The 23,989-nt window shown below is 33.8% G+C and overlaps 1 protein-coding gene across 2 annotated transcripts in view; it reads right to left on the reverse strand.

Moving 5' to 3' along the window:
• The window catches only part of Prkacb (protein kinase cAMP-activated catalytic subunit beta), a 66,593-nt gene extending 42,839 nt beyond the window's left edge, over positions 1 to 23,754 (reverse strand). Inside the window, exon 1 of one of the 2 annotated variants that reach the window (XM_004639298.3) lies at positions 23,456 to 23,754. In XM_004639298.3, coding sequence (XP_004639355.1) covers positions 23,456 to 23,642 — 187 coding nt within the window. In that variant the 5' untranslated portion in view covers positions 23,643 to 23,754. Of the gene's footprint in view, positions 1 to 4,355; positions 4,379 to 23,455 lie in introns of those variants that run through there. The other variant, XM_023724340.1, reaches the window with a different exon arrangement.
• Between the last annotated feature and the right edge of the window lie 235 nt (positions 23,755 to 23,989).

The following is a 23,989-nucleotide window of genomic DNA, read 5'->3' on the forward strand; positions in this document are numbered from 1 at the left end:
AAAAAAAAAAAAAAAAAAGCAGTTAGCAGTGTTTGGTCATTTTATTTTCCACGTAATTTTTCTTACAGAGCTTCCTTTTACGTTAGCAAGAATAAAACAATTATTATTTCTTTGAAGGCAAACTACTTAGACTGTTAAAGGCCTCACAGCCTACCCAACCGCCTGACCTGCACATTCCTGGGCAAATGCCCTTCCAGCTGGTACACAACTTCCCCAATTCTGTGTTTTTATCATGCACTCAGTCAAGATCTAGAAAGGGGAACAAATTAAGTGCTGTGTTCACGTCTGTAATGTTCCTGGCATTCACAGTGTATTTGAGAGTGCTTAGTTCAGATATTTCCCCTCAATTACAGGAGGGACAGCATTCTTACTTAGGATTTCTTTTTATTTCATACACACACAAAAAAACCTACGGATTTATGAGTTACCATATGATGTTGCCATACATAGGCACATTGTATAATGTTCAAATAGGGTAAACAAGTGTACTTAGTCCTTTATTTCTTTGCATTGAGAACATCAATCCTTTCTTGTTAAAAAAAATTCAATATATTATCACTAAATATAGTTATACTGCTATGCAGTAAAACACTAGCACCTATTTGTCCTATACAACTATAACTCACTACCTGGTGACTGACCTTTCTCCATCTTTCCCCCCTCGCTATTATCACCTAGGATTTTGATATAGTGATGCTAGTTATTGCTGATAAGCACATAAAATCTTAATCTGTAAGAAAACTAGGCTCCATTTTGTATAAGCAGCAGAAAAACCTATTCTACACACAGTGAAAATAATAAATCAGGTATCCAGAGAAAGTAAGTCATGTAATCTCAGAGAAAAACAGAATTTCAAACAGCTTTCCAAATTCCAATCTAGTCCTTTATAAAGCTCAAGTCTGTGTCTTGTCTTTGAGCTTCATGAGATAACTGCATTTTATAACACCTGTATCTTTGCGAAAGCCTATTCAAGTAAGCTGTTCTTCCTTTTAATCAAAAGGGTCAGTGAAATTTGCTGAGTTTACACACCTATAATATTCAAATAATGGAACTTAACCAAAAAAAGGGTATACAGATGAATGTCCATTTTGTATCTGTGTATTCAAAGTGGTTAGGATAGATATATAGTTACATTCTCTTAACGAATACAGTGATTTGTTCTAATGGCGTTTATAAATAGGATATCATGTCCGTATCTTGTACAGCAATCAACCACTGGGAAGAATGTATAAAATGTGTTAATTATTGAAACTGTCCTACCAATTTGATTTGAAACTGTCTCATTGCTATTTGTTTATCAATAAAATTATGGGGGGGAAAAGGGTCTTGAGGCAGTTCAGCTGATTATTAGATGGGCTCGTCAGTATTTTCCAAAACATGCTTGCATAATAGAAACAAAAACTTAACAGAAAGGATTTTTAGTAACGAAAGAAAAATCTAGAACAGGAAAGAAAAGGCTCATTGTACATTTATGACCAATTTCTCGACTACTAGGGAGATAAAAGTCCAATGGATGCAATTTAGTTTCTTAATCATTTTTTTTCATACTCTATGCTACAAAAATGATGCAACAAGAATAGACAAAAGCTATGATTATTGTATTTTTTGAACCAAAAGACACAAGTGATATTTTTCTCACTGGTAAGCTAAGAGAAATGTTCAAACTTATAAAAAAATAAAGAATAATGGTTAGCTATTCATTTATTCCACAAGTATTTATGGGATCCATGCATGTTTTGGATGTTGAAGTAACCACCATAAACTCAGATAAACAAAATACTGTCCTTGAATTGAGTTCAAAATGTAGAGAATATGATGCAAATATATAATTTCAATAAAATACAGTAATGGCTATAATTTATAAGCTTGCTTTAAGAAATCACCTAATTCTACTAGGTCAATAATGGAGGAATTGAAACGTCTAGTGGTTCTCAGAATTTTCACGATAAAGAATATAAATATGAAAACCTAGCAAGTACTTTTATATGGTGACGCATATGAGGAAAATGTGAATAAAGCTAGAAAGGTAGATCTTTAATCTTCTATAACATTAAGGAATTTAATTTTTATTTTGAATGCAACAGGAAGTAAATGAAAGTTTTTGTACTGAGTTAAGAAATAGGAATATTTGTGATTTAAATTTTTCCATTTAAAAATGCAAACATAAAAAAGGGATATGGAGTGATGGCAAACTGGAAGCTGGTAGAATAATGAAGGAGGTTTTCCTAACAGGATTTTAAAAGAGACATAGAATGCCTGAGCTAAAAGCATTCCCAGTGTCTGTGAGACTGGAGAAAATTGAGTGATTTATGAGTCATTTCTGATGTAGAATCAATAGCACGCAATGACTAAGAGCATATGTAGGGGGAAGAAATACGACTTCAGTTTTTACTTCTTCCATGGGCAGTAAGATCATACTAGAAATCAGAATCAATGAAAGAACAGGTTTGGGGATGGCAAAGGAAAATTCACATTGAGTTGATTGTTCAAATAGCGACTGAAGATGTGGGCATGAATGAGATCATTCCAGAAGACCACAGCAATAAAAGAAGGCCAAAGATAGATTTTCAGAAAACAAAATAAAAGCAAAAATTTAATGAAGAGCAATGAGTAAAAAATAGCTTTATGACTGGAAGAAAGTCACATGTACACAGAAATAACACAGGCAGAATTATAGGCTTAGATAAAAGATCGTACATTTGTTTATGATTATAAATAAAACCATGATTAACTTGTAATTTTCCACATTTTGAAATACGTAGGGCTTTTAACCACTTAGTGAAATGAATAATTCTGCAATAGAATAATCTTGAAAAAAAATCAGTGGTTATTTATTACTACATTTTTTTGTGGTAGAAAAATGCAGTAAGAAAAGGCCAATATAATTGAGTACATAAAATACTATATCTAATCACGGCTTTCTTGAAAGAAACATAAAGCAACAGAAACAGCAACAATTTTCTTCAGCTAAAACTAACATCGTATTAAAAACCCCATGGTGGTTACCTAAATATTCAGATTTAGCCTAGGCTGTAGGATCAACTTTCAAGGAGGAAAAAGTCCTCTTATTGAAAGACATAAAAGTATAATAATCAGGTGTGATCAGGTTTTGTGCCCACAGAAAGCCTAAAGAATGTTAACAAGTTGATTCTGTAATATCAGTACAAATTTAAAACACTAGGTCAGAAAGATCTAGTTTGAAAATAAGAAGATAATAATCCAGACTTTTCTTAACATTGTGAGTGCAAAAATATCACTTTTTAATCTAATGTCACTTTATTAACATATTTAACAGTGTGAGGAGGTTTATATTGTACCTAACAGGATAAAGAATATTTACTGGTGACAATGAGGTGATCTCCAGTTATGCAAAAAGGTTCACTGATTTTGAATTTTATCAGCACACAGCAAAAATCTAACACTCAAATTCAAGAAATCCGATTCTAAATCTTTTAAATATAAATTATAGGACTGTTAAGTTATCTGAAAACCATATAATGCATCAAAAATGATAACTGCGTCAAAGTTTAGCTTAAAAATAGCCTCTTTTAATTAAGCAAAAAATGCTAATGAAGTATGCTCTAAGCAAACATTTCTCGCTCTAACAACAGGATATCTATTTTTAGCAGCAGGTTTGGCTTGAAGTGAACAGTTTTTGCCCCACAATAAGCTGCAGTATATACTATAGTATATTTTCTCAAAAAATACTTTTGGATATGCTTAAATAAATAAATGCTATCACAATTAAGAGGAAAGCAGTTAGCACAAATTTACTTATTCTAAATTATTTGTACCCAATCATTTCTTAAAAATAATGACATCTTCTAAACCCAAAATTCATATTTAATTCATCATTCAACCTCAAATTCTCAATGAATTATAATTAAAAGAAACCAAGAAAATTTTGTCATCTTATTTTCAAGATCGTTAGTTTTTCAAAGACAGTGAAAAAGAAGCTAAAAAAAATTAGCATTAATATGACAAAACTAATCAAAGGGAAGTTAAGCTAATTAACTTGAGGTCAGATATGAAAACAATCTCCTATTATTGTTAGCCTTCTTATTAATTTATAGCACAATTAGTAGCAATATTGTATAATGAATACAATAAATCAAACCAAAAGAAAATTAGTAGCTGGTTATTAGTACTGCCTCTTAATAGAGGTATTGTTTACAGTCCTCACTGGCTTTTCAAAGCGGTTTTGTCTAATGGCAGTTCTAAATACAGAAGCATCAGCACAGAACGTAATTCACTATATCCCTGGCTTTAAAACTGCCTCTTTAAAAATATTTACCTCCTACAGTTAAGTATTTTTTAAAAACGTATAGCTGAAGAGTCTCAGAGAACATACTCACCACTCATGATGAAAACCAACCTTTCCAAAACATACTGCTCCAAACAACAATCGAAGAGCAAAGGGAGTTATGCTAATCTCTAGAGGTAGCAGAACCGACGGTGTAAGCACATATACTGGAACATGCAGCACACAGAAAATAAAAAGAGCTTTCTTTTGTTTTAAAAAGACAAGCCGCTAGAAGCAAAGCATAACAGCTCAGCATGAGCTATCACTAGCTAACACCAGATTAATGCCCAAGATAGATACAACTCGATTTAATGTCTTTCAAGCTAGTTATCCTAGGCTCCTTCATATACCTCTAGAACAACTCAAAATGGCAGGGAGAAAATGTTCGAGCCAGCATGTATAAGATGCTCTCAATTATATCAGCATGAGTTGTTACCACGGCAACATTAGACCAGAATTATCGGTTCACTTGTAACCAAGGAATAGCTTTCTAACGCTTTAATCACCCAAACCAAATAAAATACCTTTTTATTTTACAGCCACACGATCTTAAAATTACCACATTCTATAAATTTAAGCCCGGATCTACCCTTTTTACATCTTTCAAAGATATGAAAACATTGATGTTTTCTTCAAATACTCACACAATCCCATGTTGAATCTGGCAAGGAAGAAACGGCAGAATGAGTGCACCTAAACGTCTTTCAATTACACCAGCGCTTACTGCTAGCTGTGGACCTCACTGATATTAAAACGCTGCGTGCTGTTGCTAGTGACTATTGGCGATGAATCTTATTGCCCAGATCGCTGATAGCTTTCACTTTTCATGAGCCAGAATGCAATACTGCAGCACAAATGTTAACCATTTAAACATTCTGTCAAGGAAGATACAACAGAAAATGTAATATATGTATACCTGCATTTATAAAGGAGAATCATGGAATAACTTATTCATAAGCTGCCATTAAATTCAACATTACAAAGAGGATCAGATGCCACAATGTGGCATTTAAAAGAAGACAACACACAAAAGTTACCAGCAATTATTATTGAAATGTAGACTTCCTCACATCAAATAGGATTAAGATCATACATTGTATAGCAAGGTAGGCAGACTGCCTGGAGTGGTGAATACATTGTTCTAATCCCAGAGACCCACAATTTGTTCCAAAATGGTAGAAAAGACCTACAGAATGGGCCCTTGTTAGGTAAAACTTTAATAAATGAATTTGCCAGTGTAGAAGTTTCCAGGTGTGATAGGACTTCTGGTGACAGGAAATAAGTTAGGTATTTTCCCAAAACAACTATGAACCTGGACAGAATTTTAAAAATCAACATTTCATTACTTTGATAAGCAATCACAAGCAAAAAATTGAGCCCAGTTCCTGAAAAACTGCTGAACTGTATGCAAGAACACTGGAAGTCCATGATGGTCTTGCCTAGGGCTATTCATATTTCTTTACAGTGCAGGCAATATAGTGCTTCTACCAGAGAGCTGGTCATGAAAACCAGCGGCTTCACTGTGGGAGGAAGCTGATTTGATTTGCACTAAACACCAAAAACTCCACACTATTAATACTTTCTATATAAAAAAGTAAAATTTGATGACTTAGAGGAAAGGTGCCCCCATCACTGGTCCTTGTAGTGGTCAGCAGTGGACTGGAGGTCTATCAAGAAATGTAAAAAGGAAGATGGAAGTAAGAGTCAGATAGGGCTTAGTGAAAATCCCCATTTATCTGGCTGACTAGGAGTCTACAACTGCAAACATTTGGAGACCCAAGAAAGCCTGTTATGGCTTGGGTCTAGAGGTCCACCCAAAGCCTCATTTAGACATAGGTGGGGCTTTTCCAAGGTGGCTGCATCTATAGTGTGTGATGCTGGGGTTAAAGATGTGATGCTGGGATGAATTCATGGTACTAGGCTAGGATTAAGGGTGCCCCACCCTGGATAGCATATAAGGGACAGAAAGAAGGCTTAGCATCTGCTGCTTGCTGCTTTTGCTGCCTTCTTGTGCCATGAACTCTTTCTCCTTTGATATATCCTTTTGCCATGATATCCTGCTTGAGGCCAGCCAATTAAAGACTGAAAAATCTGCAAACTGTGAGCTAAAATAACAAATCCTTCCTCTTTTAACTTTAGGTTTTGGGTATCTTGTCTCAGCACGACAAAAGTAATCAAGATGGCCCAATGGGAAAAAGAATAGACCTAAAAACTACCTAAACACTGAATGATCCCCAATTCTGCTCAAACTCCTTGGGCACAACCTCCATTGACTATTATATAACAGTTAAGCTATGGAGACACAAGAAGGCCATGTTACAAAACAAAACTTAGAATAAGGAATAAACACATCAAAAACATAAAGAAACCAGCAGTCCCACATTATGAAGCATACAGATTACACTGATTGAGAGCAAGTTATTAAAATTTAAAACAATAAATTGAGCCTTTAAAGAAAAACATAATCAGAACGCAAGGCTACTACAAATACGTTATTTCATAGTTCCTTTTTTTGTGTGTACTACCAGGGATTAAATCTAAGGAATTTGTACTGAAGTATACTTCTAGTTCTCTTTTATTGTTTATTTTGGGACAGAATACCAGTAATTATCCATGATTATCCTGAATTTACAATCTTCCAGAACAGCCAGGATTAAAGGCACATACCATCCTGCCTTAATAAGGGGTGCATTTTTTGATAAAAATTTGTGTGACCCATAAGGAAGAGGAAAAGGAGTCAACAGAGAATATCCCTGAATGGGGTTAGGATACAACAAGCTAAAACTTCACAATAGTTATTAGAAATAAGTCAACAGAATTAAGGAAGCTTATTTGAATAAGTAAAAGAAAACATGGTAATAGTACAACACATAGAGAACTTCAGTATAGGAAGGGACATTTTTCAAAAAATAAAAGTTATAGACTAGAAAAGTCAATAATAAAAATTTAAAAACTTATTACAGGGCCAAGTGGTAGATTCTAGAAGGCAAAATAAGAAATCAGTTAACTTGAAGATAGATCAATAGAAATTACCCATTTTGAAGGAAAAATGAAAAAAAAATGGACACATTCTTAGAAACTTGTAGTACCAGGGGTACCAACATACATCAAAAAAGCAACTAGGTGAGTATAAAGATGAAGGATAATGAAATATATTTGAAGAAATAATGATTGAACATGTCTCAATATGAAAGAAAAGAACACAACCAAGACACTGAACAAATACCAACTAAGAAAAAGATCTCCATCTAGACAAATTATACCCAAATTGTTGAAAGACAAAGATATAGCAAAAGACTAGAAGAAAATGGCTAATTATGTGCATAAGAAAATGAATGTGATTTATTTATTTTTATTTTTTATTCATTTTAATGAGAAAAAATAGTTACGAAACATTTTCAGAACAGGTTGGTAGGACAGTTACAATAATTAGTACATTGCATACTGTTGTCTTCATAGTGGTTATTCAGAGGACAAGATGCAGACATGATATGTTGTCTAAACAATATTAGTACAAACCTTTCTTTTCATTGAAGAAAAGTAGATGAATATCTATCCTAACTATTATTTTTTCTCTTGTTGTTTGTTTGTTTGCAGAACTGGGGAACTCAGGCCCTTGTGCTTGCCAGGCAAGCACTTATTCTACTAAGCTATCTCCCCAGGCCCAAATTTTGTATATATGTATACTTTTTTTTCCACTATAAAATGGTCCTTTATTTATATCCCCCTATTTTGTTTTATTTTGTCAGAGATGGGTGTTCCATTGCTGTTAAAGAGGCTGTATTAGGAGAAGTCTTTAAAGGGCCTTTTCATACTTGATGCCAGTTCAAATATTGTAGGTACTTGAATTCAGCAAAATAACCAAATATAGTACAATACTAGCAATGGGTTATCAGCAGAATTGGCAATTGTCAGAATTTGCTGACTTGAGCCTCTTACAGGTCAGCATACTAATATGGCAGTATTTTTTATTCCTCCTGGTTATACTTTTCTGCTGGATGATTAAGGCCAAGTTAAAGCAAGACCTATATAACTAAAAATGTAACTTTTATATCCGACAAGGTCAGTCAAGTCCCCTCAGGATTTACCCCGAAACCTTGTACAGCACCTTGTAGATCTTTTGTCAGTGTCAGCCATTTGGATGAGTCACGGCCATTACTTGACCAATTTGCTCTCTGTGAAAGCCTGAGAGAAGACATTTTTCTCATCAGGTGACTCTCCTTAGGCACACTATACATTGTTGATCACTTTCCTCTGTGGCCCCATAATCTCCTTGATCAGAAAATTTGGGACACCACTGAGTTATAGGATGTCACAGCACTGGTTTTCTTATGTTCTGAGTCCTCACTGACCTTGAAAGGCTAGAGCCAAAATATTGGATATCCTTGTAGCCCCTCTATATCTCTAATTTTTTTTATTTTTTATGTTTTATTTCTTTATTTTTCTGTGGAACTGCAGATTGAACTCAGACCCTTGCGCTTGCCAGGGAAGTGCTTATTCTACTGAGCCATCTCCCCAGCCCCTCCTTCTATAATGTTTGGTCTGAAAACTTTAGTTGTTAAACATCTGGAAGAAAAGATTAATAACATTATTACCTGTAACAGAGGCAGTTAGGCTTAACATCACTATCTGAATATCAAACACCTTAGACATAACGTGGAACTGCTATTTTCCAACAACCACGGATATACTAAACTTTAAATCCCTATAGAATGTGAAAAAAACAATTACACATTTTTACACAAAGATTTAGAAATCAAACCCATATACAGAATTGTAGCAGGATAATCCTGTGACGTTGTTTTCTTGTCTCTTGTTGTCTTGTCTTTTTTTTTAAACAAACATTTACTTTAAAGAGAGTATAGCAATAATTGCTATGACATTAGAATCAGTATGCATTTAGAAGACCAAAATGATAGGTATTCCAAGCATGGTTTTGGTATTACACATTGCTATCCCTGTAGTTGCTTAGTCCACAGATATCAGCATATATAGTTGGTCAGGGTGAGAATTCTACCCATTGACTGCTATTTTCAAAAACCTGATGGAGATTTTTAGGACCACTGCCTTAACCATCTTGTTTAAATAAATGGATGGTTTTGCCCCTGCCGTATTTCCTAACTTTTCTCCTTGCTCTCTGTTGTTTAATCCCTAAGTTCTTCCTTTCCATTTAACTGAGTTATATCTTACAATTTTTATTTCTTCTTTTGAGTTCTTGCACTAGAGAGACAATATCATATTTACATAGATAGGACTGGTTTATTTCACTTATGAGTATATCTTCAATTTGCATCCACTTATATATGAAGGCTTTGAGTTTATTTTTCTTCATAGCTGAGTAAGGCTCCATTGCAGAAAAACACCACATCTTTTTCATCCATTCCTCAGGTGATAGGCACTTTGGTTGTTTCCAAGATTTGGCTATCACATATTGTGCTACTATGAACATACGCACACATATATCACTATGATATGATGTGTTTAGTTCTTTTGGGAAAATTCCCAGAAGAGGGATAGCTGGATTGAATAGGATTTCCAGCCCTAGTTTTTTGAGGAGTCTCCAAACTCATTCCCATAATGGTTGCAAGTCTACATTCCCACCAGCAGTGGAGAAGTCTTCCTCTTTCCCCACAGCCTCTCCAAAATTTGTTGTTGGGTGATTTCTTTATGATAGCCATTCTTTCTGGGGTGAGATGGTGTTTCAGTATTGTTTTAATTTGTATTTCACTAATGGATAGTGATGTTGAGCATTTTTTCATTTATTTGCTTCTTGTATTTTTTCCTCTGAGAAGTGTGTGTTCATCTCAGATGCCCATTTTTTGACTGATTCTTTAAATTTTGGGGCCCTAATGTTTTTTAGTTCTTTATAAATTCTAAATAGAAGAGGTTTGTCTGAGTGCTTACTAGCTAAGATTTTTTTTCCAAATTTGTGAGTTGTCTATTCACTCTTTTAGTAATTTCTTTTGATGTTCAAAAACTTCTCAATAAGAGGAGGTCCCAGTTGTTAATTCTCTCAAGTATTTCCCGTGCAGTTTGATTTTTGCTCATGAACGGTTTGCCTACCCCTATGTCTTCAAGATTTCCACCTACCTTCTCTTCCAGGATATTTAGTGTTTCTGTTTTAATATTTAGATCTTCAATCCATTTTGACATTAGTTTAGTACATGGTGACAGACCTGGGTCAAGTTTTAGTTTTCAGCATGTAGAGAGCCAGTTTTTCCAGTAGCATTTGTTAAAGAGGCTATCAGAAAATGAATCTAATTTAATGACTTCTAATTAGAAATACGAGAAATAAGAAAGTAGTAAAATGACTAATAAAATTCACAAAAACCGTCCTCCAAAAACATAGGTGAATAGAACATTTCTTGAGAAATAAAAAGTGAAGATATTTGCTATAAGCAGAAATACTTATGAAGGTCCTTCCAGTTAAAAGGAAATGCTACTAGATGATAATTCAAGTAAACAAGAAGAAATAAGTATGGGTAATGGTTAATCTATGAGAAAAATATCGTAGAGAATACATACACATACACTTACGCTGTACTTGAGATCAAACCCAGGGCCTCATTCATAGTACGTATGTGCTTATCAAAATTTATAGATGTGATATGTTTGAAAACAATAACAGATATGGAGAAGAAATTGAGTTATATGAGATCGTCACTGTATTTTTATCAGGATTATATTTGTACTCCCTGAAATAGATTATAATAAAATAAAATATTACATGGTATAAGCCAGAAAGTAAATATGAAAAAAAATTTTAGTTTACTTTTTAAAAATTTTTTTAAGCATTGGCTGTGACTCATCCACATGGCTGACACTGACAAAGGTTCTACAATCTGAGGTACAGGATCTCAGGATAAATCCTGAGGGCATTTCACTGACCTTCTCAGACCAAAAAGCTACAACTCTTGTTGCACAGGTCCTGCTTTACCTTGGTCTTAACCATCCAGTAGAAAAGTATGAAGATGAAATATAGGAAGTAAAGCCATGTTGTTATGTTGAGTTGTGGGGGACGCAGGTCAATAATTTCTGACATTGCCAGTTAAACAGAAGACCCAATGCTATTATGGGCTACTGGACTCTTAGAATATTTTGCTGAGTTTACACACCTATAATATTCAACAACGGAACTTAAAAAAAATTGGGGTATAACTATGAATGTCCATTTTGTATCTGTGTATTCAAAGTGGTTGGGATAGATATATAGTTGCATTCTCTTAATAGAATGATTTTTTCTAATGGTGTTTGTAAGTAGGATCACAAGTCTGCATCTTGTACAGCAATTAACCACTAAGAAGAATATATGCAGTGTATTATTTGTTGAAACTGTACTTTCGATTTGATTTGAAACTGTCTCATTGCTATATGTTTATCAATAAAACTTTGAAAAGAAAAAAAAATTTTTTTAAAGTTTACTTTAGATGTATGAGGTTGCTGCTAGCATAACCTGGCATAGTATTTTACAGTAAACTTTTTTTTTTTTAATGTGTTTGGCACAGTGTCTCACTATGCAGCTTGGACTGGCAGTGATCCTCTTGTTTTCAGCCTTCCCAGCACTGGAATTATAGGAGTGCACCACCAATCCCAGACTAGGTATCTGGCTCAGAGTGCCTGAGGGTGGGACTGGTATAGCATGTCGTGTTGGGATTGAACCCTGGTCCCTGCACTTGCATAAGCAGGCGCTTGTCTGCTGAGCTATCTTGCCAGCACAAACTTCTTAAAAATAGATACGTAAATGATATTTTGATGAAGACAATTTATAACAATGTATAACAATTTTGGGAATATGGTCATGTTCACTATGTCGGTTCTTCCATCCACGAGCAGAAGATATCCTTCTGTTTCCTGACATCCTCTTCAAACTCCTTTTTCAGAGTGCATGATTTTCAGGCTACTGATCTTTTAGTTCCTTTGTTAGACTGATTTCTAAGTATTTCATTTTTAGATGCTATGGTGAAGTGTGTGTTTTCCCTATTTTCTCTCTGAGTGAATTTGTTTGTATAGGAATGTTATTTATTTTTGAGTGCTGACTTTGTATTCAGCCAGACTTCTGAATTTGGTTATTAAATCTACAAGTTTTTCTGGTGGAGTTTTGAGGGTCTTCTATGTAGAGTAACACATCATCCACAAATAATGATAATTTAACTTTTTCCTTTCATATCCTTATTTCCTTTATTTTTTTGCTCTTGTCTAATTGCTCTGGCTAATGTTTCCAGAACTGTATGAAACAGGAGTGGTGACTGTAAGCATCCTTGTTTTGTTTCTTATTTTAGACTAAAAACTTTCTGGTGTTGGCCATTTACTATGATGTTAGTGGTTGGTTTGTCATAGATAACTTTAATCAGATTGAGATAAAGACAAAATAAAAAACAGATAAGCAGAATGAATATACTCTAAAGTAATGATAAAGAATACAGTATTATATAGGAAATATATAAATCATTATCAAGTATCATGCACTATAAATTGCGTACACTATACTTTCATACAATTAGCAACATACTAGGTTTACCTGAGATACTACCAGCATTACTACCAGCATTTGAGTAATGCATTTCACCATAAAATAATGGTTACAACATCAATAGGCAGAAGGAATTTATCTGCTCCATTATGATCCTTTTTTTTTTTTTTTTTTTTAATGCTTTTAGGGTCTATAGGGCCTACAGGTCTCACTGCACAGATCAGACTCCTAGTGATCCTCCTGTTTTCAGCCTCCCAAGTGCTGAGATCACAAGTGCACCACCACACCCAGTCTCAATTGCTGTCAAAGCACACCCTGGGGGTGGGGTCGGCATGCAGTGCTTTAACCCTGAGCTATCTGGTCGGCTCTTGCTCCATTATAATCTATGGCACTACCTTCACATAAGCAGTCCACCATTCACTAAGGCTTAGTGACACGGAACATGACTATAGTCAGAGACTTCAATACGCCTTTCTAAATAACTGATGGGAAAGCTAGACAGAAAACTGGCAACTATAAGCAAATCTTAAATAAATCCATTTTAAAAAATCAACATTTTTGAAGTATAGTGCTAATATTAACAGAATATAAATTCTTTTAAAGTAAAATGGAGATTCTCCATGTTAAATCATTTTCTAGAGATATAACAAATTTCTTTTAATTCTAAGAGATTGTTAAATGTTTTAAAACACATCTGCTGATCAAGCACAATTAAAATAAGATTCAACAGAAAGGAATCCTTGAAAGCTGTATTCTTGGATATTAAACCACAAAGAAATCCAAAGGGCAATGAGAACATATCTTACACTGACTGGGAAAAATCCTATACTATTTCAACATTTATGGAGTGTAGCTAAAGCAACAGATAAAGGGAAATTCATAGTCTATTCACTTGGATCAGAAAATATGAAAGGCCCCAAGTCAATAATTTAAGATTGTAATTTAATAAATTAAAAAACAGAAGAGTAAATAAAAACAGACAAAAATGAAAAAAATAGACAATGAAATTGCAAACAGAAAAACAACAGAGAAAAATTCAAGAACCAAAAATCATTGACAAAACTATACTTTAAGTAAATAAAAACTGAAATAAGAGAGAAAAGACATTTCCAAAGTAAAAAATGAAAAGATAATACCATCAATAAAGCCAGAGACATTAAAAGTATTACAAGATAATACTATAAAAAACTTTATGCCAAAGCATGCAAGATATTTTAGATGGAATGCATAAATTCTGGGAAAGACACAAATTACCAAAATTAACTAGAGAAAAAATCGTATGAATAGATGTATAACAAATATGAATACTGAATTATAAAGAAAAGTCTAGACCACTATCACAAAAACTGATGCAAAAATCTCTACTGAAATATTAGCCACCCTACACCAGTAAAATTTAAAAAGAATTATATATCATGAAAGCATAGGATTTATCTCAGGAAGACAACATTGATTCAACTTTGAAAGTCAATTGATAACATTTATAGAATAAAAGGGACAAAAGTACAAAATAATTTGAATATATACAGAAGAAGCATTACACAAATTTCAATAGCCATGATAAAATCTCTTAGTCCCAAAGACTAAACTAAAAAGCTATGCACAGGATAGAAGAAACCTACCAGCTTACACTTAAGGCTGGAATGTGAAATGTATTCCCCTTAACACTAGACAAAGGTACTTATCACTTGAACACAATTTTTTATTGGAGTTTTTAGCTAGTAAGATGAAGAAAGAAAAAAAGATACTAAAGATATACATATTGATAAGAAAGAAAAATGTCTTTACAGGGAGACAACATGTCTATCTGTAGAAAATTCCAAGGAATCTACAAAGTAGCTATTAGAATAAAAAATAAAATAGCATCATAAAAACAAAATTAAGAAATAACTCTACTCACAATAGAATCACCAGAAGTAAAATACTTATGAAATAATTTAAGAACACTGCACAGAATATAAGTTAATGAACATCTCAATAAATGGAAAGATACTTCATGTTCACAATTGTTAAGATTCAAAATTATTAAGATGGCATTTCCCCACAAGTTAATCTGCAGATTCAACACAACATTTATGAAGATTCCAGCAGGCTTTTCTCTACAAACTGACAATCTGGTTCTAAAATTCACATGAAAATCCAACTAATAATTTATTCAGGAGAGCAAAAATAATTTTGATAAAGAAACAAAACTGAAGAATTTATATTGCTTGATTTCAAAGCTTACTTTAGGAGTTACAATAATCAAGACAGTGTAGTACTGGCATAAAGATACACTTTTGGAGTTCACTGGTACAGAACTAAGAATTCAAAAATAAATCTACACATTTATGGTCAACTGATTTCTGAGAAAGGTATTAAGACAATTCACTGAAGAAAGGAAACTTTTTCTAGCAGTAATTAGTCATACATATTTTAAAAATGATCCATATATAACACCAAATAAAAACTTAAGTTATTCAATGGATTTTTTTTTCTTTTTTCTTTTTTTTTAGGGAAGGATCTACAGGGTGTTCAGTGTCTCACTACTAGATCAGACTCGTAGTGATCCACTCGTAGTGATACAGCATCCCAAGAGCTGGGATTACAGGGGTGCGCCACCACACCCTGTCTCAATCACAGTTTCAGTGTGCTCCAGGGGTGGGGCCAGCACAGCAGGCCTAGGGATCAAACCACAGCCCCTGCACCTGCTTGCAGGCTGTGCAATGCATTTATTTTTTATTTGTATTTTTATTTTTTTGTTTTTGTTTTTGTTTTTTGGTGGAACCAGGGATTGAACACAGGCCCTTGTGCTTGCCAGGGAAGCACTTATTCCACTGAGCCATCTCCCCAGCCCTATGCAATGGATTTCTAAGAGGAAGTCTAAATTAAAAAATATTCATTACTCAAAGTTAGACAAAGATTTCCTAAGGTTTGGTAACTAAAGTATATTCCATAAAGAAAAAAAGGAAATATAAATTGGATCTCACTAAAATTACACACCTTTGTTCTTCAAAGGCATCATTTTTTTTACAAACATTTATTTAGTTAGTTAGTTTAAAGAGAAAAAAACAAGGACAAGGACAAAGACAAAAACAAAGCAACATAAAATAAAAATGGCAGAGTATTTCAAAACAGGAATAGAAAATTAACAATGGTTGTTATACTACACATTTATATCATCAAATTTGTTTCTCAGATTACCAGATATAGGCATGCAAGGCCAATCAAACAAACACTAACTCTTCCTTTCAATAAGACATTAGAAACAGTGCACATTAAAAAGAAAGGTGAAAGGTATTCAGTAGTGATTGCTGTAGTGTATATTGCTGTCTTCAATGTAGTTGCTCTCGAAGATGTCATTTAAAAATGTCAAAATGAACTACAGATTAAGAAGAAATATTTATAACTTACAACATTTGAATATTTAAAATGATAAAAAAGATAAGTGGTTTCTCAAAGCAAGAAAGTATGATAAGTAGTTGCTCAGGAAACACAAACTGAAACCACAATTGTGAAATACCAATTCATACCCAACAATGGGAACATAAAATGATATGGCCACTCTGCAAACACAGTTGGGCAATTCGTGAAGAATCTAAACATAAACTTCTATGACCCAATATTTCCACTCCTGGATATCTACCCGAGAGAGATGAAAATATTTGTCACACAGACTTGTTTTCAAATACTTATACATTATTCAAGCAGCCAAAAACTGGAAATAATTCTGTTGCTCATCAATTGCAGAATAAACCAAATGTGTTACATCTGCACAACATAGTATAATTCAGTAATAAAAATACACAATTATTGATATATTCTACAACAGAGTAATCAGAAAAATAGAATTCTAGGTGGAAGAAGCCAAAAACAATAGACTACATATTGCATAACTGAAGTTATATAATGTATCTGGAAAACAACATTACAAACTTTTGCTCTTCAAAGGCTTCATTTAACAAATGCCAAGAGGAACTACAGACTGGGAAGGAAATATTTATAAATTATGCATGCAGTAAAAGTAGAAAGAAAGTAGACAGAAAATAGATCAATGCTTATCTGTAAATTAGGGTGAAAGTTGGGATTGATTGTCTTTACATAAATATAAAGAAATGATTAGGGTGATAGAAATGTTTTAAATCAATCATCCTGATTATACAACTTTATGAATGTCCTAATTAACACTAAAATTTTGACTTACGATGAGTTTTAAGGTATGTGAATATAACTCAATTTTTAACATGTCAAGAATCTGCTTGAAGCAGACTGTTGCTATGGGAATAAGCACATCCGTGGACAACTCAGTGATGCAAATGAAAGGCTCTTAGGCATCAGTTACCTTAAGGGAGTGACAACACTTTCTGGGGCTTGGTAAAAGCAGGCGCTTCTCAAAACTCTGCTGTAAAGAGAGCTAAGTAAGACCATAAATACATCTTATTTGTTTATTTATTTATGTATGTATTTATTTATTTAGTGGCATAAAGAATCGAACTCAGGACTGCCAGGCAGGTGCTTATGCTTTCTCTCCAGCTCTAAGGGTTTTAATTTTTTTTAAATGTATTTGGTACAGGGTCTCACTATGTAGCTTGGACTTGCAATGATCCTCCTGTCTTCAGCCACCCCAGCGCTGGGATTACAGGTATGTGCCACCATGCCTGGTCTCAGTGGCCTGCTCAGCGTGCCTGGGTGTGGGGCTGGCACAGCATGTGGTGCCAGGGATCAAACTCTGGTCCCTGTACTTAGTCTGCTGAGCTATGTTGTCACCCCTTCTTAAATAGATCTTATTAAAACTAAAACAAGAATTTAAAAAGGGAAAGTTCAGGGCTGAAGAGATAGCTCAGTGGAATAAGTGCTTGCTCATGAGTTCAATCGCTGGTACCACCAAAAAAAAAAAAAAAAGGAAAGTTCAAACTCTTGGGCTGGGGAGACAGCTCTGTGGCTTAAGCACCTGCCTGACAAATGTAAGGTCCTAAATTTGATCCCTGCACCCCCCCCCCAAAAAAAAAGTTCAAACTCTCAACCTCATCTTTTCTTTCCTTTTTTTTTTTTAAGAAAACAAGAGTCCTATTCAGAATATGTAAAGGCATCTTCTCGGTATAGGGCCTCACTATGCAGCTTGGACTCATAGTGATCCTCCTGTTTGCAGCCTCCCCAACACTGGGTTATAGGCGTGCATCACCACCCCCTGTCTCTGGGGACAGCTTAGTGTGCCTGGGGGCAGGGCTGGTGCAGTCAAGATGAGCTACAGATTGGGAAGGAAATATTTATAAATTATGCATCCAGTAAAACTAGACAGAAAGAAAGTAGACAGAAAATAGATCAATGTTTATCTGTAAGTTAGGGTGAAAGTAGGGATTGATGGCCCTTATGTAGGTATAATGACTGGGGTGACAGAAATGTTTTAAAACAATCAGATTGAACCCTGGTCCCTGCACTTGCCTAGGTGGGCACTTAGTTAGCTGAGCTATCTCACAGGCCTTTTCTTTTTGTTGCTGTTGTATGGAAAAACCAAAACAAAATTTTTTTTTTTTGGTGGAACCGGGAATTGAACTCAGGCCCTTGCACTTGCCAGGCAAGTGCTTATTCTACTGAGCTATCTCCCCAGCACCCCGAAACAAAATTTCATAACAAAATAATAGGACAGTAGTCACTACATTGATTATTGTTATCTTAAAAGTACACGATGTATTATCTCCAGAGTAGAAGACATGGACATAAAAAAATTCTCTAAATTTTATTAGCACCAACCTTTCATTCCAATAAACTGAAAAAATTAGTTGTATAGCTATCTTATATTTTGTTTCTTTTCCTGTCCCTTCCTTCCTTTTCTCTTTCCTTATCCTAGTTTCTTTTTCCATTTTGAACAATTTCTTCCCATTTCACAGAATCTTATATACATTTTGGTCTTATTTACTCTTTCAGTTCCTTACACTATGGGCACAATATGATGTTTACACACATGAGTCCGATTTACTTCACTTATACATATGGTCTGTGTGCATTCATTTGCTTATAACTGGGATCTCATCTTATTAAAAGACTACTGCACATCAAAAGAAACCACAACAGAGTGAAAGACAACCCACGGAGTGGGAAATCATTTTAGTTAGCTGACCCTCATATCTAGAATATATAAAGAATTAAAAAAATCTGGAACCCCCAATCCAATCCAAAAATCAGTATCCTACCTTCTTTAAACTTGTACTATAAAATATAAAAATAATCTTAAGTATGCTCAAAGATTTAGCTACAAGGATATTTATTACAGTACTATAAAATACAATAGCAAAACCAAGAAAATATGACAACATTAATTCTGGTTATACTTTGGCAGGATTGTATGAGCTGTTAAATTTTTTTTTGTTGTTCTCTATAGTTTCCAATTTTTAGTGTGTGAACATGCTACCTGAACATCAGCTTAAAATATTAAGAAATAAGTGCTTCTCAAACATTAATGTCCATAGGAATAAGCTCAGAATACTATTGAAATACAAAACTGACTCAGCAGGTTCAGGCAGGACCTGAAAATCTTCCTTTTCAGTGAGCTCTCAGGTACTGTTAATGATGCTCGACCTACGCTGCACTTTGAGGTATTATAGCACGTAGACACGTATGTAATCTGCTGTATCCTCCAACCCTGTTCTATGACTATTTTTGCAAAGTGGAAGCAGCTAAAAGCTTCTCAGTGTATAAGCATAACTGATAAAGCACTGGACATCACTATATAGTTCATGAAAACATTTCCAAATTTCAAATTATTTAGTATCTCAACAAGTTTAGCTTTGCTATAAACTCTGTTGAACATGCCAATCTTATTTTAAAATCATCATATAAAATACACAAGTATCATTGAGAACTTCATTGCCTGTGAAATGTGGTATTTACTTGGGTCAGATTAGCATAGTGCTCTTTTTGTTAATACTCATAGGCATTTAAAACAAATTGCAAAGGGCTGGCAAGATAGCTCAGGGGACTAAGTGCCTGCTTAGGCAAGTGTAGGGACTGAGGTTCAATCCCCAGCACCACATGCCACACTGGCCCCACCCACTGGGAACAATGCGCCAGCCACTGAGACTGGGCGTGGTGGTGCACACCTATAAACCCAGTGCTGGGGAGGCTGAAAACAGGAGGATCATTACAAGTTCAACCTGCACAGTGAGACCCTGTACCAAAGACATTTAAAAATAATAATAAAATAAATTGCAAATATCACAATATAATAAAGGAAGTTCAATAATATTAAACTTGTACCATATTAAATATTAATCTAACAAACAACTGAATATGAAGAACAGTGTTAGCAATTCTAAGATAAACTAGTAAGTTCTATGCCATCACAGAGTTTAACATCAAAATGGAAGACAACATAAGGATGAATAGCAACATAATTTTAAGGATAAATAAATCTTCCTAAAAGTAAGTAGATGATATGGGAGCATAGGAAAGGGGCCTGTGAATTCTAATAAAGTCGAAGAATAGAGAAATAGGGTGCCTTGGTTATTGTGTCAGGGTTGATGTCTGAGAGTACTCAAGATATGAGTAAACTTCACCATTTGGAGAAGAAAAGCAATTCCAGGCAGAAGTATTGGGAACAAACAAGGTTATAAAGGGAATATATTATAGGACAGTTTATTGGCATGTTCATTATAGTGTCAAAAGTATTGAGTTTTAAGTTAGGGCCCAGGGCAGAATGAAAACATATGGTAGGTATATACATGTCTCTGTAGTAGAAAAAAGAAAGTTAAATTATTCCATATTTTGTTAGATTTTTAGACTTTTAAGTAAAGATGTACTATATTATTTTCTACTTTAACAAGTGGCATTTGCTCCCTATTGTAGTCAAAAATTCTGAGTATTAAAACCAACATGTTTTGAAAATTATATTGTTTACACAGTTACTTTTCTGACTCTTGTTTTTGAGCATAGAAACTAGATTTTATTTTCCCAGAATCTTGTTTAGAGACTGTGATATAGTAAATACTCAAAAAAAGTCTGCCAAATCATAGAAATTAATTACTATCAATAAACTTATAAACTAGTTGCAAATAATATGAGGTAAAAAATGATAATGTGGAAAATAACGTTTTCTAGTTTAAAAGTTACAGTAATACAGACGCAGTGCTACCAAATGGGAACAGCACTGGTGGGAAGACTGCAGGAGCTTCAGGAAGGTACTTGGAAGGGTCAACTGACACAATAAGGTAGCGTTTTATAACCACTACAGCTGTCTAATTCCACTTGAAGAAATTTATATTCAAAATTTATTTGTTCAATGTGATAGTTAAATCTAATATTCACTAAAATATATTTGAAACTGTCAGAAAAATAACCTGTGAACATTGAAATGGGGATCAGGCAAAGTGTTTGATGGTGTTGAACTATTTATTTCTTAAAATGTGCAGTGGATATTAAGTATGTAAAGTCAACAACTTAACCCAGAAGAATTTCTATTAATTTTAGGTCATATAACTCAACTGACCAGTTATGATTAAAGAAAGACGGACAAGCTAACCAAGACAAATTGGCTACAAAGAGAACTCCATGAACATCAATATTCCCATTCATTCTGGATCAGAACAGAAAGCAGAATTCCTCTATGCTTTTCCTCTGACCTTCAAATAGTTACATGTGTATGGAATTAGCTGTTACATATTTATTGTCAACAGGAATTCCTGTCACTTTATTAATAAAAAGATGAAACATTTGGAAAGCACTATGTGTGTGTGTGTGTGTGTGTGTGTGTGTGTGTGTGTGTGTGTTTAAACCAGGGATTGAACTCAGGCCCTTGTGCTTGCCAGGCATGCGCTTATTCTACTGAGCCATCTCCCTGGCCTTTATGTGGCTTTATTGTGTATATCTTCCCACTCTCTATGCCATTAGGGAAAGAATTTTGATTAAACCTTGTTATATTTCATATCCATCTATGCTGGTAATGTTTAGTCAACTGTGAGTTTAATTTTAAAAAAATTATATACTGTTCCTATCCTTAAAATATTTCTTAAAATGCACTTTGGAACAAGTATGTCTAGAGTGTTTGTCATCAGGAGATACGAAATTCCTTTTTCTTGTCAAACAAGTCATACAAGTAAACTTCTTTAAATAGCTTAGAACAATGTGTATGTAAACTTATATGTAAACTTCATATAGTCCTAACTCCTGCATCATAGTGCACAAAGGAATAAAACTGTCTTTACCACAAAAATAAATGTGGAATTTTGAAATAATAGGATTCCTCTGTTTTTGCCATACCAGTGTTTTCATATATATATATATATATATATAATAGGAAACTATGAAAAGCATGGATTGGAGGAACAATTAATACTTACTTTCTCTTTAATTCTTACATCTATTATTCTTACAAGGATATAAGTTTTGTTCTTTGGTGAAACAGAAAATAATTCAATTTTGTTCTTGTTCATTGTCTAACTTTAGGATATCTTTGAAATATACAGCAATGATTTCTAAAGGGGCTAGGAGACTACAGGTTTACAGAATATGGCAAATAGAACAAATAAAAAGCTTTTGCTTGTGGTATTAGTTCAGTATTCCCAGTTCATTAACTTGAAGATATATGGCATTCTTCACCTGTCAATCTACCATAAAGACCAACCATAAATAACAGAAATCTGTTGAGTACAAAAAACTCTGCACACATACATATTCTTCCTTACTTTCTCTTTAAAATGGCCTGAAGAGTTTAAAAATTCTTATGTATTAAACAATAATTTAAATAAAGTTCTACAAAACTATCCAGGTACTATATAATCCATGGAGTAAAACTTTATAGACTAGGTTTTTTTTAGCTGAGCTTTCTTCCTTAACTTCTTTGGAATATGTAAACACAAAGGCAAACACCAAGTACTATTTAACGATCAAACAAACATATCAAAAAGGGCAAGGGTGCCAAGGGTAATTCTACTGTTCCTTTAATCAAAGTGACAAAAATTCCTTGGGGAAGCTCCAAGGTGAGACTGGAATGGAGTCGCTTGTACTGTTTACATATGCAACTTATCTTTTAACATGCGTATCTTGCAAAAATGCTATTGTATTACCATTTTTAGTAAGGCAGAAAGCCCAACTATTGTTAATATGCCTAAGAATATGATGCAAACATGATAACTGTTTTGAATTTTAACTATTTAAAAATAACAATGTACAATTATGAAAGCGTTCAATATCATGTTATAAATGCAAAATTTTACATAAAATTATACTCTGCTTTTATTTTTAAAAATCTTCCTTGCAAAAACTGAAGTAATTTTCACACATGCATTTAAAAATAAAATATCATAAACATAATAGAAGTTAAATTGCAAATGTGAAAGCCTTTGATGTTTCGAAGTTTAAGGCTTATACAAGAATTTTTAAAAATACACAGGTTGTCTTAAAATGTTTTTCATTTTTGTATTTTATATAAAGATAAAAAAGCAAACAGTAACATCTACTCTAAATGATGTTGGAATACTGTAGGAAACTTTCTTATGGAAATTCAGAACTTAGTTATATGAAAAAGAAAACAGTAACCTACATGATTCAGCTCAACTTATAATCAACTTTTTGTAGAATTTTTTCACCTTCATCTTGCAAAATGATCTGGTGCAAATTAATAAAAGACAAAACACATCTATGTTTGACTTTAATGCTTCAATTAGTACTTTAGCTAGTTACCATATATCATTTAAGAAAAAAAAACTTACTTGATTTGTCCCATAAGGCAGTATGTTCAGAGAAATGAAGGCTGTCATTTTCCAGAGCTGTTTTCAGATCATGGGAAGTACTTTTAGAGTGTCTATGAAATAGCCGGCTAGCAAAACCTTCCAATTTCTGAAGAGCAGTAGATGTACCTGTATGCTGGTTACAGGGTACTTCTCTATAAGCTGCCATTCATGTACATTTACACTTTACTTAAGGTGACTAAAAATATTTCCAGAAGGAGCTCAACAACTGCTTACACAGAAGCTAAGAGCTATGCATGTGTCAAACTTCCTGTTTGCAGCACATTCAAACCACTACTGCTGTTCTGTTTCCTGTTAATATAAAACAGCACATTACTGAGCTTTTCTTATCAAAACTCCTTTCATCTCAACTAGAGATGGGAGTTTTAAAAACTTACAATAACTTCCCAGCAGGGTTTATGTGTTTTAATATTAATATAAGGTTAATGAGAGTATTAAGCAGTTTTATAGAGAATAGGTTGAATATTTTTTTAAAAAGGGAAACTAGTTAAACAT

The sequence above is a fragment of the Octodon degus genome, unplaced genomic scaffold (assembly GCF_000260255.1).
Source record: "Octodon degus isolate 3935 unplaced genomic scaffold, OctDeg1.0 scaffold00109, whole genome shotgun sequence".
In the NCBI taxonomy this organism is placed as follows: domain Eukaryota; kingdom Metazoa; phylum Chordata; class Mammalia; order Rodentia; family Octodontidae; genus Octodon; species Octodon degus.